This window comes from Meleagris gallopavo, chromosome Z (genome assembly GCF_000146605.3).
Source record: "Meleagris gallopavo isolate NT-WF06-2002-E0010 breed Aviagen turkey brand Nicholas breeding stock chromosome Z, Turkey_5.1, whole genome shotgun sequence".
Classification (NCBI taxonomy): domain Eukaryota; kingdom Metazoa; phylum Chordata; class Aves; order Galliformes; family Phasianidae; genus Meleagris; species Meleagris gallopavo.
In genome coordinates, this window is record NC_015041.2 from 6,402,390 (window position 1) to 6,418,302 (window position 15,913).

Consider the following 15,913-nt stretch of genomic DNA (forward strand, 5'->3'; position numbering starts at 1 on the left):
CTGCCCTGCCCTTTGTAAATCTTTGCTCCGCTCCAGTCCTGGGCAGCACATTCCAGCTACCTTGCTGCAGCACTTGCTTGCTTTTACAGTGATAACAGGCACTTGCCTGCTCTTCTTGGAGCAGTGCCATGCACGTAACTGACCTTAAACCATGGGCTAGGATTGTTTAAGAAGATGTGAATCATTTGGCAGTGAATATGTCAGGGCAAATTCTTGTGGTGTAATGGCTTGATACTGCTGTAACATACCCATGTGCATTCAGTAGCATGAGAAGAGTGCAGCGTGTTAGCTGTGTGAGCCATTGAACTTTTATCAGCAAGTTCTGCACTTGGCTACCTGGCACTTTGGCTTAATAAAATTTGGCTTACTGTGCACAAGCATATGCCAGTCTGAGTAAAACTGCAAAACTACTTAGGTAGAGTCATAGAATCTTTTGAGTTGGAAGGGACCCTTAAAGACCATCTGTTCCAATTCCTCTGCAGTGAGTGGGGACACCCATAGCTGTCAGGTGCTCAGAGCCCCTCCAGCCTGACCACTCAAAATGAATTTTTTTAATGTTTCTGGAACTTTGTTTAAAAAAAATAATAAAACTTCCCATAATCTGTTCTATGAACAGGATCAGCGACTGTTTCTGGGGTAGGTGGCTCAGAACTGAATCACTCAATCATAGAATCATCAAGGTTGGAAAAGACCATTCAGATCATCTAGTCCAGCCATCAACCCATCCCCACCATGCTCACTGACCATATTCATCAGTGACACATCTCCATGTCATCACTCTGGGCAGCCTGTGCTGGTGCCTCCACATTTTTTGTGAGAATAGATTTTTCCCGATATCCAACCTGAAATGGCAGAACTTGAGCAGAGGTTCAGGCTTGTTCCATGTGTGACTTGCTGGGGGTTTATTTCTTGTGTTCCCAATCACAGCTTTGGGGCAGAAGATGAGGAGTGCTTCTCTGGAGATCCCATCTGAGGCTGGTGGAGGGGCTTCAGGCAGGTTGAATTGTGCCAGGAGATGGTTTTGGGCTTTGCTATGCAGAACTATTCCCTACTGGCTGGCTTTCTTGGCTGTTCTGAATGGCAGGACAGCATAGAAGATAATATCCAGTGCTGGGATCTCTGCAGCCTCTGCACAACAGACTCAGCTCTGAGTCTTGTTCCACCAGCATCTGCTGACAGCACGGGTATTGGATGGCAATGTTTGCTGTCCTAGCCTATCAGTATTTGGTTCATTGGTTTGCACAGATTTATTAGACACAAAAAGAGTATTCAGGCATGTTTGTTGTTGCAAGAAGTACAGTGTTAGGAACCTAGGCAGATAGACCAGTCCCTTTTACATAAGAAAAGCAAAACCACTTGGGTCTCAGCTAAGCAAGTGTTTAAATCCCTTTTCTGCACAAAAAGATTTGTTTAAAAGTTTTGCACTGGCACGTGTAAAACAGATATTCTCACTATAGCACATGTTTTTAGCCTGCTTCTGAACCCAGCAAGAAGCAGTGATATCTGGAGTTCTGTCTCTTTGCATCTGTTTTACCCTGCTGAACAACAGCTGTTGGATAATGCTGCTTGAATTAGGACATGGTAAATAACCTTTTAGTTTATATTCAGGGCTGAACTTGAGCTGCTAGGGCCCAGGTGTTCAATTTTTTTCCTTATTTTAGTTACTGTTCTGTTTAGACTAAAACTGTGGAGTTGTATTGCAAGTCCACGTGGACACTGGTATATAAAGTGAACTGTTTTGCGGCCCTGATGGAAATTGTAATGGTAGCTTGTTATCTCCTTTTGTCCTAACTAAGATGTTTTGCTTTTTCCAGGCTCACATTAAATTCCCTATTGACTATCCGTATTCACCACCTACATTCAGATTCCTGACCAAAATGTGGCACCCCAACATTTATGAGGTAAAAGTTCATTTGTTTGTTTTTTAAACAAGTTTTTCGCAGGCACGTGGGAATGTTTTCTAGTTTTTTAAACGTATATTGTTGGTAGTCAGTGTCTCTGGCCGTAACTGAAGCAGTTAGCAATTTATGTTAAATGCCAGATTCATGGTTGAACATTAATTCTAAAACCTGTATGAAATGCTGTTCTTGTAGGCAAGGATGGAGCCTTTATTATACTGGCAAGTACAGGTGAAGCACTGTACTGTGAATGCCAACAGTTTCAAGGGGTCCTTGGATAAAGGTGTCTTACTCTGCTGTGGTACATAAGCAACAAGTGGTTGTTTATATGCTTTTCATTATAATTTTTAGCACGTCCCACAAAACTGTGTAAAAAAAAACAATATAAAACAGGGAATGCAGCAACCAGCCTACAAGTGGAAAGGTTTAGTCTTGGGGCACTTTGACTGCAAGAGAACTAGAGCTGTGTTGGAGTTCAGCTTCAGAAGTCTTGTGCAGCTTGGTTGCCAATTTGAAGCAGCCCCTTAGATCAGTGATCATTGGTCACACTCAAAGGGTAATATTGTGGGTCTGTGAATCCATAACTGGATCTTGGTATAACTAATGGGAAGTGGAATATTTTTATATAAGTGCTCTTTGGCAAGCAGCACTCCTTAGCTTGAAAGCATTATCTTGGAGCAACTTAAAGTGATTATTGCAATTGGTTCAAAACCAACCAGTTTCAGAAAGCCAGATTTGAAAGCTGAAGGCCTATTGTAGATGAAAACAAGCTTTTAGAGGCCAATCAAATTCCTGCTGAACTTTTGAATATTCTAACCAAATGTCAGCCTGCTAGGACTGTATCAGAATACTTTTCAAGATGCTAAAGGCCCTTCAAAAATGCTCTTGTCCCTTGTCCTCCTGAAAGAGATTCTGCAAGCTTCCTATGGGTCCAAACAGGAATGTCATTTCCTCACTGTGAGCTTCATTTGATGCCTTGGGCTTCGAAGGCCCTTTGCTAACAAGTCACTGCTGCTGGATGTCCGCCCTGGATGAATGCTCTCCAAATGTCACACTGAACTTCACTGATCTTTTAGTCATAAATAGCCAAAAGCTTAACCAAACTTCAGTGCAAAACAGGATTGAAATTAGTTCTAATTACTGGATGCACAGGAGGACTACTGCCTTGTTAGGCACAGGGTCTTCCTAAAAATCAATCATCTAGTAGTTCTGTTGTCTTCAGTTTTGGACTTCACACCAAATCTAACATGTAGCCAAGGACAGCATTTCTCTTTAAGGATCATTTTCAGTAGTATGGGAGTTTGATCTATAAATAAACTTTAAAAAAAAAAAAAACACAACAAAAAAAGTCTTGGCACCTGCAGATTATTGCAGAACTGTAGCATAGATGTTTCTGAATCCAGACATTCTCATGCAGGAGGTGAGTGGGAAATGGTTACCAAGATGGTACATACAAAATGAGTCTTGGAAAGGACCTCTCCCAGTGCCAGTGGGAAAGATGAAAAATTGGCTCTAGAAACAGCTGAAGGTAGGAGGAGAAACTAACCCAAAACCTAATGAGTGTTCTTTGGGTTACTCTTCAAATACTCCAGCACTCATCTTTGTTCTTTATGTTCATAGTGATATTTCTTGGAGCTGAGGGAATCTGAAACAGCTTGCAGGCTGTTTTGGAAACAATATATAAGCACTGAAGATGAGGCACTGGGATAACTCCAAATGAAACTGAGAATAAATCAGCAAAGGGCTTGAGGTTTGAGGGTTTGTCATGAGGAAAAAAACATCTTTCAGTGTAGTGGAGATGAAAGAAAGTAACAGTTTGCAGAATCTGCTGGTGAGACCAGATGGAGAGGTTGAGGCTGACGTTCCAGTTCTGAGCAAACACTTCAGTAACTTACGCATTTTCCTCATCCCACTTGCTTGGTCATCTAGTTGAATTTCATTAAAACTACATTTAGCTTTAGACTTTTATTTTTAAGGTAACACAACCTTCTCATTCCATCATAATAGATGTATAGGCTCTTCCTTCTTCTGGTTGATAGAACAGGGAAAGTGATACATTTATCTTTCAAAAGCATATGTAGGATGACTGCACTGTCTACTTGACTACACTGATCCCTAAATCCTTGTGCTGACTTCATCAGGTCCCACCACACTTCTGCTTCTTCAGTCTCAACCTTGCCCTGTTTGTAGTCTCAAACATGTAACACTAATTGTAGCAAAAGGGAAAAATCTTTGCTTCCCTCTTCATACTACAGATATTTGTTGGCCCAGATATTGCTTAACCTGATTCTAGGAAAGACTTCCCACAAGTGCTGCAGCTCTTTCTCGTGGTCAGCAACACTTTTTCCAGGTCAACATCACTAAATTTGCCTGGGAAATTTTTAAAGGAGAACCTGTGTAAACAAGAGGGAATTTGGAAGAAAGCCAGAAGAGAACATAAACATTGCTTGAGTAAGGTTAATTTCACCTTAAAATGATAATAAAAATATTTATAGGTTGCACAAGTCTTTTGAGATCCAGAAAGAGAAACTGCCTTGTTATGGCAAACTGTTCCAGCAACATAAACGTGTGCTTGGGTATTCAGCAGCTCCAGGTGCTACTTTGCTTTTTGTAGTTACGTTCTTGATGAAAAGATGCTTCAAGATGATGACAGCTTGCTAAATTAGTACACCTGGCAGGTTCAGTGAGTAGCTGAATTCTGGATACCGATCACAAGCCTGCAGTGTTGAAGTAGGATCTCATTTGACTGTACAACAAATGTCATTCTTTAAGCTTACTATGAGGAACATTTCGGAAGGCTCTTCAGGTGAGCTGCTGCTATCTGCAGCCATGATCACTGGCTGGAGCTCAAAGGCACAGATGTTATCACTGTGAGCAGTGCTGCTTTGTGCTCCATCTTCTGTGGGCAAAATAGTGTTGGAGAGTTCTCAGGATGCAGCCAAGACAGAGCACTCGGGGAACTGCCCTACCTGTTTTCAGTCTTGGACCAAGCTCATCTGCAGTTTCTCTTGTTGGTATGACCAACCCATTAGGTGAGGGTGACAAAGGGACAGCATGAACACTTCCTGTCAGCCTGGCCTACGCCACCTGAGGATGCCTCTGAGAGCTTGTAAGTAATTCTTGTAGCTGGCTGCAAGAGGCAATAAGCCAGCAGAGCTTGGAGGCGATGTCTTGGCTGGACATGAACCCATCTGTAGCTTCCCTTCAGCCTGCACAAAGACACTTGGTGTCAGCTTTACTGGGAAACGTCAGCTGTGACGGATATTGCTACAGTACTCCTATGAAGTAATCATGACAGGGTGCTGTTGCAAACAGAGGATTGGTTTTACAGGCTTCTTAAAGTATTTATAAATTGTGAAACTTTAAATCCGTATTTGGGCTATAGCACTGGTGAATTAAACACAGGTTGAGGATTGTGTGGCTGTATGGCTTCCATATACTGCCAAAATATTCTTCCTCTTGCATGCTGGAAGGGATTTTCAGTGGAACCTTCAGAGCATCTCCTGCTTTTTCACCAGATATTTCAAACGGCTCTGTCACCAGGGAGTAGTGTAAGCCTGCCTTGCATTCTGTTCAACTTGCATACATCCCAGGAGAAGCATTGTTATGATACCTGAACTAGGATAGAGTGTTGAATCCTTGGATTTAAAGATTCCTGTTGCTAACTCAGTCATCACTGGGGGAAAAAAGACATGGGGACATGGGGTCTCATGACTAAAGTTCATTTCTATTACTGTGGTAGTATATGCTATCTAGAGACTAATAGAGTTTTATTAGCTACTATTCTTTTTGTTTGCTTTGCTACATTCTTTTAAAATTCTTGACCTGAGATTGTTTTGTACCAATCTGCAGTCAAGCTCTAAAACAAGGAAAACTTTGAACATGTTAATACAGTAGACCCAGGAAGAATTGAGAACCATTTGCAGTTCCTGCATGGTTTTTATTGTCATTTGGGATGTTCATATCAACAAGATTTCTGTTCAAATATAGCCAGAGATTGAATTGAGTCTTCAGACCGTTAGCCAAGCTATTCTCAACTTTCATTTCTGTCTTTCAGAATGGAGATGTATGTATTTCAATTCTTCACCCACCTGTGGATGATCCACAAAGTGGAGAGCTGCCATCTGAGAGGTGGAACCCTACCCAAAACGTCAGGTAACAGTGAGAAGCAGTGATGCACAAAGCTGACCTCAAAGTCCTGTCATCTTTCTCCTGAACTAAAGCCTCTGTTGGGAAAAAGCTTGGAAGGGAATGTAAGGCTTAGGGGGTTTTCAGGGCTTGAACCAAGTAGGATCCAGACTTAGCAAGCGGTCTGAAAATACTAGAGGCTCTGTATCTTGCTGCCATGTTAACAATGAGAGCCTTCTGTACTCTTCACAGGTTTTTGTGTCCTTAAAGCAGACACTTCCAAATCCTTCTAAGGTATCTAAGGTATCACTCATCGAAAAGGACATCTTGTAGTATTCAGGCTTGGCAGAAATAACTTTGTGCATAATCCTACCGATGGTGTACCTTCTAGTATAGGCCCGTATCTCTGTCCTGTAGTGCAGTGTCTTGAGCAGTTAGCTAAGTGTTTCTCTAGGTACCAAAATGAAAGGATCATTAAGCACCAGAGGCATTCAAGGCTATCACACCCATTTTTTAAAACATAGCTGGGTTTCATTGTAACCTTAAGACATTGCCAATAAAGAACTGACAAAACAAATATCAAATAACAAACCACTGACCTGTGAAGCAGTAGTGATGTAGTGGAAAATCCTTGAACTCAGGTACTCCTGTTTCAACTATTTGATGTGATTCATTATCCAAATAAGGTTGAAATAATTGTCCCTAATTTTTCCCATATCATATGGGAATTACAGTTGTTTTCAGAATGATTTATTAGATGTTTTTTTCGATTTGAATGGTAGATCCAGCCAAAGCATCTCAGTCCCTGTGAGGGAATGCAGCAGTTTGAAAAGGGTTGTCTGAGAGTTTGGGTCTGCTTTTATCTGACTTAGCTTCATTAAATTAATCTGAAAAGAGCCTTTGTCAAAGCAAAGATCTAGCAAGGGGGGTTTATTGGATTCTTGATCCTTGGAATAGGTTTGTAACATGCACTGCAGAGTGCTGAACTAGGACTAACGTGGCAGGAAACTGGGAAATGTTAACAGTCAGCAGATTATAACAACTGATGTTCCTTCCTGGAACACACTGTTTCAGGGTTAAAAAGGCTCAAGCAAAATGGTGCATTTTAGCTGTGTGAAGTTGTGAAGGTCAAGGCAAATGTTATCCAATCCATCTAAAGTAAAAGTCAGTATGAAGCAATCTCTCAAAAGTTCCACCTCAGTTTTGTTTTTAATTTTCTTTGAAATAGCTTTTAAATTATGTGTTGCTAAGCTACATTCAGTTGTCCCTCTGCTCACATGGCTGCTAAATTGTTCATGTGTTTGATGTGATTATCTCCTCCAGTTATGATGACTAGATGACAAGCCTCAATTCATAGCTAAGAAACAGAATAAGGCATTCATTATTTAGGTCATTTTGACTATTTCATCCTATGCAACACAAAGCTTAACCTTTCTAGTTCTGATTGCTGCTTTTTCTTACTGTGATGCAATTTTCAGTGCTTATTCTACGAGAACACATTGACATAAGGAGAAAGCATTCTTTCTGAGAAGAAAACATTCCTGAGGTGCATCAGCAAGTGGGAACAAAATTTGTCCTTACCCCATTGCCTGCATCACCCACTGGGCTAAGTGCTGCATACAGACCTTCCTGCTGGGGTCCCATCTGGCTCTGCAAGCCTCTGGAGTCTGTCAGATAGGAGGCAGCAGGACTGAAGGTGCATGAGGGGAGCACATTTGTGTGTAATAAGCTGTGTTCACAAGCCAGAGCCTCTCTTCATTTTCTAAGTCCTGCTGAGTATTGGCAGCTTACTACCATGCTTGAAGTGTTTATAGCGGGGGGATATCATTCTTATCTTTGAGTGCACCTGTGCTCCCACCTCTAAAGGTGTCAAGCATAATTGTGTTTTGAGCACGATAAATACAAACTTTCCTATCACTCATAGCTGGATGAGTCAGCTCTAAGTAAATTCAACAGAAGTCCAGCAATGTGTACAGGAATGCAATGTGACCTGTGTGGCAGATGTGCTGTTCCTTTTCGTGTCTAATGGGCCATAAAGCTGAGGAAGCGGTGGCAGGACTTGGGAGCAGAGGATCCTTGATCATATTAGTTGCCCTTCTCCCCTGAGTCCACTGTGCCCTTTGAGGTGTCCAGCCCATTTGTCATCAGTGTGTGCACTCAGCACAGTGTTCAAGGTGCTGGTACTTCCATGTCTTGTGAAGACAGGTGATGTCCTGCCTTGCTGTTCTTTGCTTTTTGAGGATGCTAATTCCTGTTGGCTTTTTCAGCTGCCTTAGCACACACTGAGCTGACAGAAGCTATCCAGACCTAACATTACTGTCAGTAATGCCAAAGCCAAGACTTTTTAAGTGGAAATAAGAATATGCCATACTTAGCTCTGACAAAGTAACTGAATCCAGGTGCTAACTCCTCTCCTACCTGGGCCTTCTCCAGGCTGTGCTTGCTTTGCAGTAAAACCACTGCTGGAGCTGACCTGGCTTCACAGCCTGCCGGCTAGGAATTGAGGGCTTTTAGATGTATCCTTGAGATGAAGTGGAAGATTTGTCTGCCCATCATTCCAGTCTGGCAAAGCAGTTTTTTTCCAGAGCTGTCATTCTCTTCCTACTGAATTATATCTTTTGGAAAACAATCTGCAGAAGACTCCTGGTAGTTGTGCTTAGCAGTCTGTCCAGGCGTGTTTAGTTTCAGAACCTTTCAAGGAGCAGAGCATCCAAATGACCGAGCATTTCCTGGAATTGTACACCAGTTACAATCTGCTAGATGTGCTCAGCATGCAGTGCTCTGAGCGCACCTCTAAATCACTGTGAGTACAGTAGGAACTGAGTCTCCTTCATCTAATTCTGCAGAGCAGTTGCTGTGTTCTGCTGCATTTCAAGACATATTACTTGTCTCTGTTCTTTCCTTCTGTTCAGGTGGCAGTGGGGCCGCTGCAGAGGGTCATAGGAAACGCAGGGACTGGGTGAGAGGTGGTGTTTGCAGAACAATGTGCCCAGTTATCTCTGTGCTGTGGACAGAAATCCAGGAGAGTTCTGTGCTGGGGTTATGCAAGTGGTTCATGCTGGTGTTGCTGAAGTGTTGCAACTGAATCCAGCTGAGTGTATGGTGCTTTGCCTGGGTAGTTAAAAAAGAAAAAAAACCAACCCATCTTCATTGCCTTCCTCCTGCTGTGCTTGCTGCCACAGCAGCTCTGGAGCTGCATGTGTGGAGGAGAAGTGATGCCTGGCTCCAGCCTCTGAGCAGGGCAGGGAGGCCTGGCTGCAGGGCTTTTGGTCACAGCAGGATGGGAAGAGAGCCTGGCATTCTGCTGGTAAACTGAATGTCACCAGGAGCAGGCTCCAACCCTGCACCATCCACAGGCAGTGTGGATGAGATGAAATCTGGCCTGATCTGAGCTCTGCTGGCCACCCCCGTCACAGACGTGAACAGAAGAGATGGGCCAGGTGCCAGAGCATGCTTAGCTTTGTGCTCCCTCTCCACACTTGTTCTCTTCTAGCTAGAATATGAGCTCTTGGGTCAGGTGGTGAAGGAAAGGCCTTGGCAGTTCAGTCTGGGGGAACCCTTGGGCATGGCAGCTCAAGTCCATAAGTACCTGCTTTCCCTTCAGCTGTTGTTCACTTATCCTCAGGTTAAGTTTTGACTTCAAACAATACATTTTGGTGCTTTTCTGATGCATCACCTAAAGAAGTTGCCATCATCCAGAATCTATGAGTGCTTTTGCTCTGACAGTGTTGTTATGGTTGCCTTTTTCAGGACTATATTACTGAGTGTAATCTCTTTGCTTAATGAGCCCAACACATTCTCTCCTGCCAATGTGGATGCATCAGTCATGTTCAGAAAATGGAGGGACAGTAAAGGAAAAGACAAGGAGTATGCAGAAATCATAAGGTAAGTTGTGCAGCGTATGATGCTGTGCTACTCGCCTCCTGCTCCGAATCCTACAGAAGGACTGCTTGCGGAACTTGCTGACACCAGCTCCTCTCTGTGGCTACTGCTGTAGAAGTGAATTTTAGTCCTATTCCAAGCCCAATTTTCTGGTTTCCGCAGAATAGGTGCAGAAGAAAGACCTGTCTAATCTGTCTTTGAATTGTTCTTTTTTCACATTAATCTGGCATGGTACACTGTAAAATGTATTGGTGGCTAGTAAACCCCAGTCGAAGTCCATGCTTGCCTTTGAGCACAGCCTGCCTTGGTTGCGATTGAAACTGACTGCGTCCTACTAATTCTGTGCTTAATGCACTCATGAATCATAATCTTGTCCCTCCAATTTGAAGGAATATCAGCAGGATTTGGCAAATGCTTACAAAGCTTGGAGTTTGTTTAGCTTGAAGCATTGTTCAGTCTTGACTGTCCTTTGCTCAGAAGCTCGTGGTTTGTCAGGTGCTGCTGGAAGACAATGCAGTTTGAATTGAGGTGGCTTGGAAACACAACTGAGCAGCCCCTGCTGCAGAGCGGCTTTTTGCCACACTGCAAAAAAAGACACCAGGATGGCTGCTGGCCTGACCTAAGTGAGAAGAATGGCTGGAGTCTCAGCCCCGGCCAGCCTTCTTGACTTCAGCAGGACTAGGAGTAATCTAGGAGCGGGCAGGAGGGGGTAGCCTGACCCCTGATCCCCTGGCCCTGTGGCCTGGTAAAACACCCTGATATTGGGGTGACTCCATGTTCCTGCCACTCTCACTGTACCATGACAGCTGAGAGGTGCCAAATACTTTTGAAAATCCCAGTTTTGAGCATACTGAGATGGTCTTCAGTGGTGGAGGAGGCTGTGGACAGCAGCTTGGAAACCCCCTCAGTAAGTCATCTTAGGAAATCCCACAACAGCTCTTGTGCATCAAGGCAGTCAGTGTAGTGAGACTTGCTCTGAGCTCTGGCAAGCCTCTAGCACAGAGTTTGGTATAATAGCTGACTGTATGTTGCTGGAAGGGTGCATGCCACAAACAAACCTGGGGTGCTCCCAAACGCGGGGGCTATGGGAACTCAATCTGCTGTTGCTGGCAGTGCCTCAACTGGCTGAGGGCTGCAAATGGAGCTGTGGGAGGTGGAGAACCCTGCACCCGCTCACCCTCCTGCTCTGTCCTCCCCCAGAAAACAGGTGTTGGCTACCAAAGCTGAGGCAGAGAAGGATGGCGTGAAGGTCCCCACTACGCTGGCAGAGTACTGCATCAAAACTAAAGTGCCTTCCAATGACAACAGTTCGGATTTGCTTTATGACGACTTGTATGACGACGACATTGATGATGAAGACGAGGAGGAGGAGGACGCCGACTGTTACGATGACGACGATTCTGGCAACGAGGAGTCGTGACCTGCTCCCTCTGTGCCCCTGTACTGCCCTGCCAACTCAGGCCAGAAGGGAGCAGCGGTAACCTAGCAGCAGTCCAGCAAAAAAGTGTGGGGGGGGGATCAAAAAACTTTTGTCTCCTGCTGTCTCCTGTTGTATGGATCTGTTTGCTCCTTTTTTATGGACCTCTTAGAGACCCTCCACAGAATGTCTGAATTCTTGCATTCTTAACCCTTTCATCACTGTATTACAATTTCTTTTTGAAAAAGAAAATCCCCTTTTCACTTCTCTACGAAACGCTCACAGCGAAAAAGGTTTGCTCGCATTTAGGTTCTTGAGTTCAATACAGTCTTGCATTGAGGTTTTTAATGTATTTAAAGCTGGAACAAACACATTGGAAGCTGTGTTTTGGGGAGCTCAAGTGCTGCATTTACTGGGAAGAAAAAAATCCACACAAAGCAAATTGCCAAGGTTTAGCTGCTCCATTTACAATAATAGCGTGTGTACATTCGTTTAGCCTTGTGGTGGTGGCTTTTCCTTTATAAGGTGGGGGGCGGAGAGTGTAAAGCTACTGTGTGTTGAGCTTGATGGGATGTTACTGAAAGGTACAGTATTCCTTTTCAGCCTGCTCACAATAAGAAAGAGGTGGCTTGTGGTATGAACCCTAAAATAAACACTTAACACTTCACGTCTGTACAACTGAGCCCTGGATTGCTATTTACTTCTTGTTTCCAGATTAAATTAGGGTTAAAAAGAAAATCCAGTTTAGCTATGCTGCTTCCAGAAACCTGCAGCCGGTGCTTATCCCCAAACTGTCTTTGGCGAGGGGAGAGGCTGATGGCCACCTGTCCCTGTGCTTGCTTGCAGCCCTGCTTCCTGCAGCCTGAATCCCGTGCTGGCCTTTTCCCGCTTGCTTGTGTAGAGCAATGCTGTGCTGTTGTGGGCTCTGGGGGCAGGCAGAAGGGAAGGCTCCTGCATGTTCCTATGAGCTGTCAGCCCAGCTTGCAGCCCTCTTGGGCAGGGGATCCTACACACTGTCTTCTGCAGCACCCTCCTGTTCGGTCCCTCCACATTGTGACCCCTTTGCCACGTGCTTTTGTTTGGCTGTGGTGTATTGGCTTGACTTGACTTCTAGGGTGGTGTTCAGCTTCCCTCCTGCCTTCACCAGGGCTGGTGAGACTCCCTGCTGAGATCACCAGGCTCAAGCACGTGGTTGTGCTCTTTGTATGCTGTGGGGCTCTCGATGGTACGGCACCATCTGCAGTATGGTGGTGGAAGCAAGCCTGGTCCTGGGTCTGCATGCATCCCTGGAGCAGGCTGAGAACAGGAGCTGCAGAGTGGTATGTCTGCAGTGACGTGCATAGGGGCAGCAAAGCTGTTTGCAGAATGCTGCAGCTGGGGAGGGCTGGAGGTTGGTGGCACCTCAACCCTGCAGTCAGCAGCGTGGCTCCGCTGCCCCAGCTATGTGTGCCTGCATCTCACCTGCAGCTTCCAGTGGGGCTTGGGACCACGCTGCTGACCTGGTTGGAAATTAGGATACTGCATCTTTCAGGAGCTCCCATGTACTTTTGACCGTCTTCACTGTATACTCTCCAGTGACTTGTATTTTCAAGCTTGGTGTTGTAAGATGCATTATCATGATTCTTCTGTTACCCTTTTTTAAAGACAAAAAAAAAAAGAACAAAAACGAAAAAGGAAAAAAAAAAACCAACCAAAACCGACCTATTTTGAGAGCTCCTGCGTTAACCAGAGTAATTTCTCTTCCCACTGTCCCCTGCAGTGTCATTGCTTGTTGACTTGCTGGTTTCCTTTTTTAGAGATACAAACTGAGTATGAGGTTTTTTTTTGAAACTATTTAAGAGATTGAGGAGAAATGTTTACCTGAGCTGTATTCTGGTTTTTCTTAACCCACTCCCGGTCTCAGCCCATGTTAGCGTTTACATTTGCAACCACAGCCCTTTCAGATGCAGTTTTCATCCATTCTGAAACCAGCAGGGTACACTTAGGGTTCTTAGTAGTTTTCTTAGCTGAAATCCCAGATGTTTTCCTTTTTTTTTTCTTCAATATAATTTACCAGAGAGAATTAACTGATGCATTTTTGTGTTGTCTTCCCCTTCAGTAGTTATATTTTGTCTTTTCTGCACATCTGTCTACTAATAAAAAATGTGAAATGAAAATACCCCTGTACAGTCACATCACTGTTACTCGAGCTTTTCTGTTTGCATGGGTTTACTTAAAGCTTTGAGTCACCACCACCGCGCTCTGTGTTGGGTGTCTCTATGCAGGCACAGGTAAGGGGTGCAAGAACATCAGGCCTGCTGTGCAGTGTGAGCGGCAGAACAACGTCCCAAAACCAAAGCAAAGGGAGTGAGCAAGTTGAAGAACGAGTCTGAGCTCGGGGCTGCAGTGGGAAGCAGCAGTGATGCAGGGCTGCTGCTGGCATTGCACACTGCAGCAGCGCAGGGCAGGGCTGGAATGTTAGGCTGCAGCCATGCAGGGGCCCTGAATTCTTGCAACAGTGCAGAGTTAGAGCTGAATTTCCAGAGGTGCTGTTGCAGGGGTTGTGCCCGACCCGTCCAGCAGGAGGTGGGACAGTAAATGCAGCACAAATTTGGGCACATGAGGTGCTGGGAGCTTTTTTTCCCATCATTGGTGGCCAACTGGAAACAGTGGAAAGCAGTGATGTATGCAGGTTGCTGCCAAAGTGATACCTCCTACTTATTTTCATGGAAACTACAACAGATACAGAGCGCACAGTAACACTATTTGATAGAGCAAGTTCTCAGCTACAAAACACACAACTTCTCAACAATAGTCACCACCGTGACCTCTGCATTTTTGCCAGAGATAAACAAGAGCCAGCAAGCTGTGCTTGTAACAATCTACGCCAGCAGAGGTGACCGTTTGTCACTACTGGATGCACCACCCACTGCCCCGCTGTGTGCACAGCCACCATAAACATTCAGCAAACATCACTGAATGTCAGTGGGTGGTATTGTTTTTTCTTTTAATCTTGACACGTTGATCAGTGCGCCCAGGTGAACCTGCTGAGGTTCAACACATCCAACGCGAGGCGTCGCAGCCGGGTCGTGGCAACCCCCGCTGCCAGTACGAGCCGGGGGACGTAGGGATAGAGCACAGCCCTGCCGGAAAGGACCTGGGGGTGCCGGTGGATGGCAGCTGGGCGTGAGCCACGGAGTGTGCCCTGCGGCCCACACAGCCGGCCGGATCCTGGGCCGCATCCAAAGCAGCGCGGCCAGCAGGGCGAGGGAGGGGATCCTGCCCCTCTGCTCTGCGCTGTGACACCTCACCTGGAGCGCTGCGTCCACAGGCGGAGTGCTCAGCACAGCAGAGACGGGGGCCTGTTGGAGAGCGTCCAGAGGAGGGCCGCACAAAGGATCAGGGATGGAGCAGCTCCCTACGAGGACAGGCTGAGAGAGCTGGGGCTGTGCAGCCTGGACAAGAGAAGGCTGAGGGAGACCTGGGGGCGGCCTGTCTGTGTCTACGTGGGGCTGTAAGAAAGATGAGGACAGGCCCTTTAGCAGTGTCTGCTGTGACGGGACAAGGAGAAATGGTTTCAAACTAAAAGAAGGGAGATTTGGACTGGATATAAAGAAAGTTTTTACAATCAGGGTGGTGAGTAACCAACAGAGGTTGCCCAGAGGGGTGGTGAATGCCTGTTCCTGGAGACACTCAAGGTCAGGTTGGAGGGGCTCCGAGCTTTGGGTGTCCCTGCTCATTGCAGGGGAGTTGGACCATAAGATCCCTAATCTCCCACCTCAAACAACTCTGTGATATTTTTCTGCACAGAGGAATAACAAAATAAAAGGTATTACCTTCAGAGCAGCTGCAGTAAGCAAGGCAACATGGTGACACAGCTGGAAGACCTCAGGGCTGAGCATGGCTAGGGCCAGTGCCAGTGCAGCCTCCCCGTTTATTTCATCCTTCTGAGCAACCACAGCTACCACAGCAGGGAAGTGCATAGAGCTCCATGCCTGCTGCTTGGCCAGATAGAGCTGCACAGTGCTTGCTGCCAGGAGCAGTGCTAAGCTCCCTCTGCCTGCAGCAGCTCAGCCCCATAGGCATGAGGCCACAATCCCTCCTCCCCTTCCCCACTGCAGGCACCAAAATGGGGCACAGTGAGGACACAGTGGGCTAGGGTCAGGGCGCTGTGTCACAGCCCTGCTGCATCAACACAGCCTTCGTTCAGCATCCATCATGTCCCTCCCTGCTAAGCTTTACCAGAAGGGCTGAGAAAATACACACAGACAGCAGTGATATGATCATAACTTTAATAGGTGGAAGAAAGACTAAGAAAAAACAAAAACTCCTAAACCATCCACTGCACTGTGCAGGAGCAACAGCACCAGGAGGTGCCATCCTGGTCTTTGTTTAGAAGAAGTGGGGAGGGACAATGAAGGTCCATCCAGCAGCTCTGGCGCTCCTGGGCAGGGGGCTCAGGGCAAAAAGAGCAAGGAGGCACAGTTCAGACTTATTTAAGAAACCACTACATAGTTTCTGCCTCACATGATGAAAAGAAGGTTGCAGGACACACTTAGCCATGGGAAATCCCTTGCTCAAGGGAAAAGAAAAAAGAAAAAGAAAAACC

At 45.6% G+C, this 15,913-nt stretch overlaps 2 protein-coding genes across 6 annotated transcripts in view; one reads left to right on the top strand and one right to left on the bottom strand.

Annotated features, from left to right (window-relative positions):
- Positions 1 to 15,913, bottom strand: part of UBAP2 (ubiquitin associated protein 2) — a 583,216-nt gene that overhangs the window by 32,143 nt on the left and 535,160 nt on the right. The gene's annotated exons all lie outside the window — the stretch shown is intronic.
- UBE2R2 (ubiquitin conjugating enzyme E2 R2) lies at positions 1,782 to 13,483 on the top strand. The gene is made up of 4 exons (XM_010725203.3): positions 1,782 to 1,901; positions 5,956 to 6,053; positions 9,777 to 9,911; positions 11,109 to 13,483. The coding sequence occupies exons 1-4, from the start codon at positions 1,797 to 1,799 to the stop codon at positions 11,326 to 11,328; spliced, it is 558 nt and encodes a 185-aa protein (XP_010723505.1). The 5' UTR covers positions 1,782 to 1,796; the 3' UTR covers positions 11,329 to 13,483.

Bases quoted from the DNA above. Each gene is read 5' to 3' on its own strand.
- UBE2R2 (XM_010725203.3), top strand. From the start codon at position 1,797: ATGTTTTGCTTTTTCCAGGCTCACATTAAATTCCCTATTGACTATCCG. The intron at 1,902-5,955 runs GTAAAAGTTCAT...TCTGTCTTTCAG, and splicing joins GGCACCCCAACATTTATGAG to AATGGAGATGTATGTATTTC. The intron at 9,912-11,108 runs GTAAGTTGTGCA...GTCCTCCCCCAG, and splicing joins GAGTATGCAGAAATCATAAG to AAAACAGGTGTTGGCTACCA.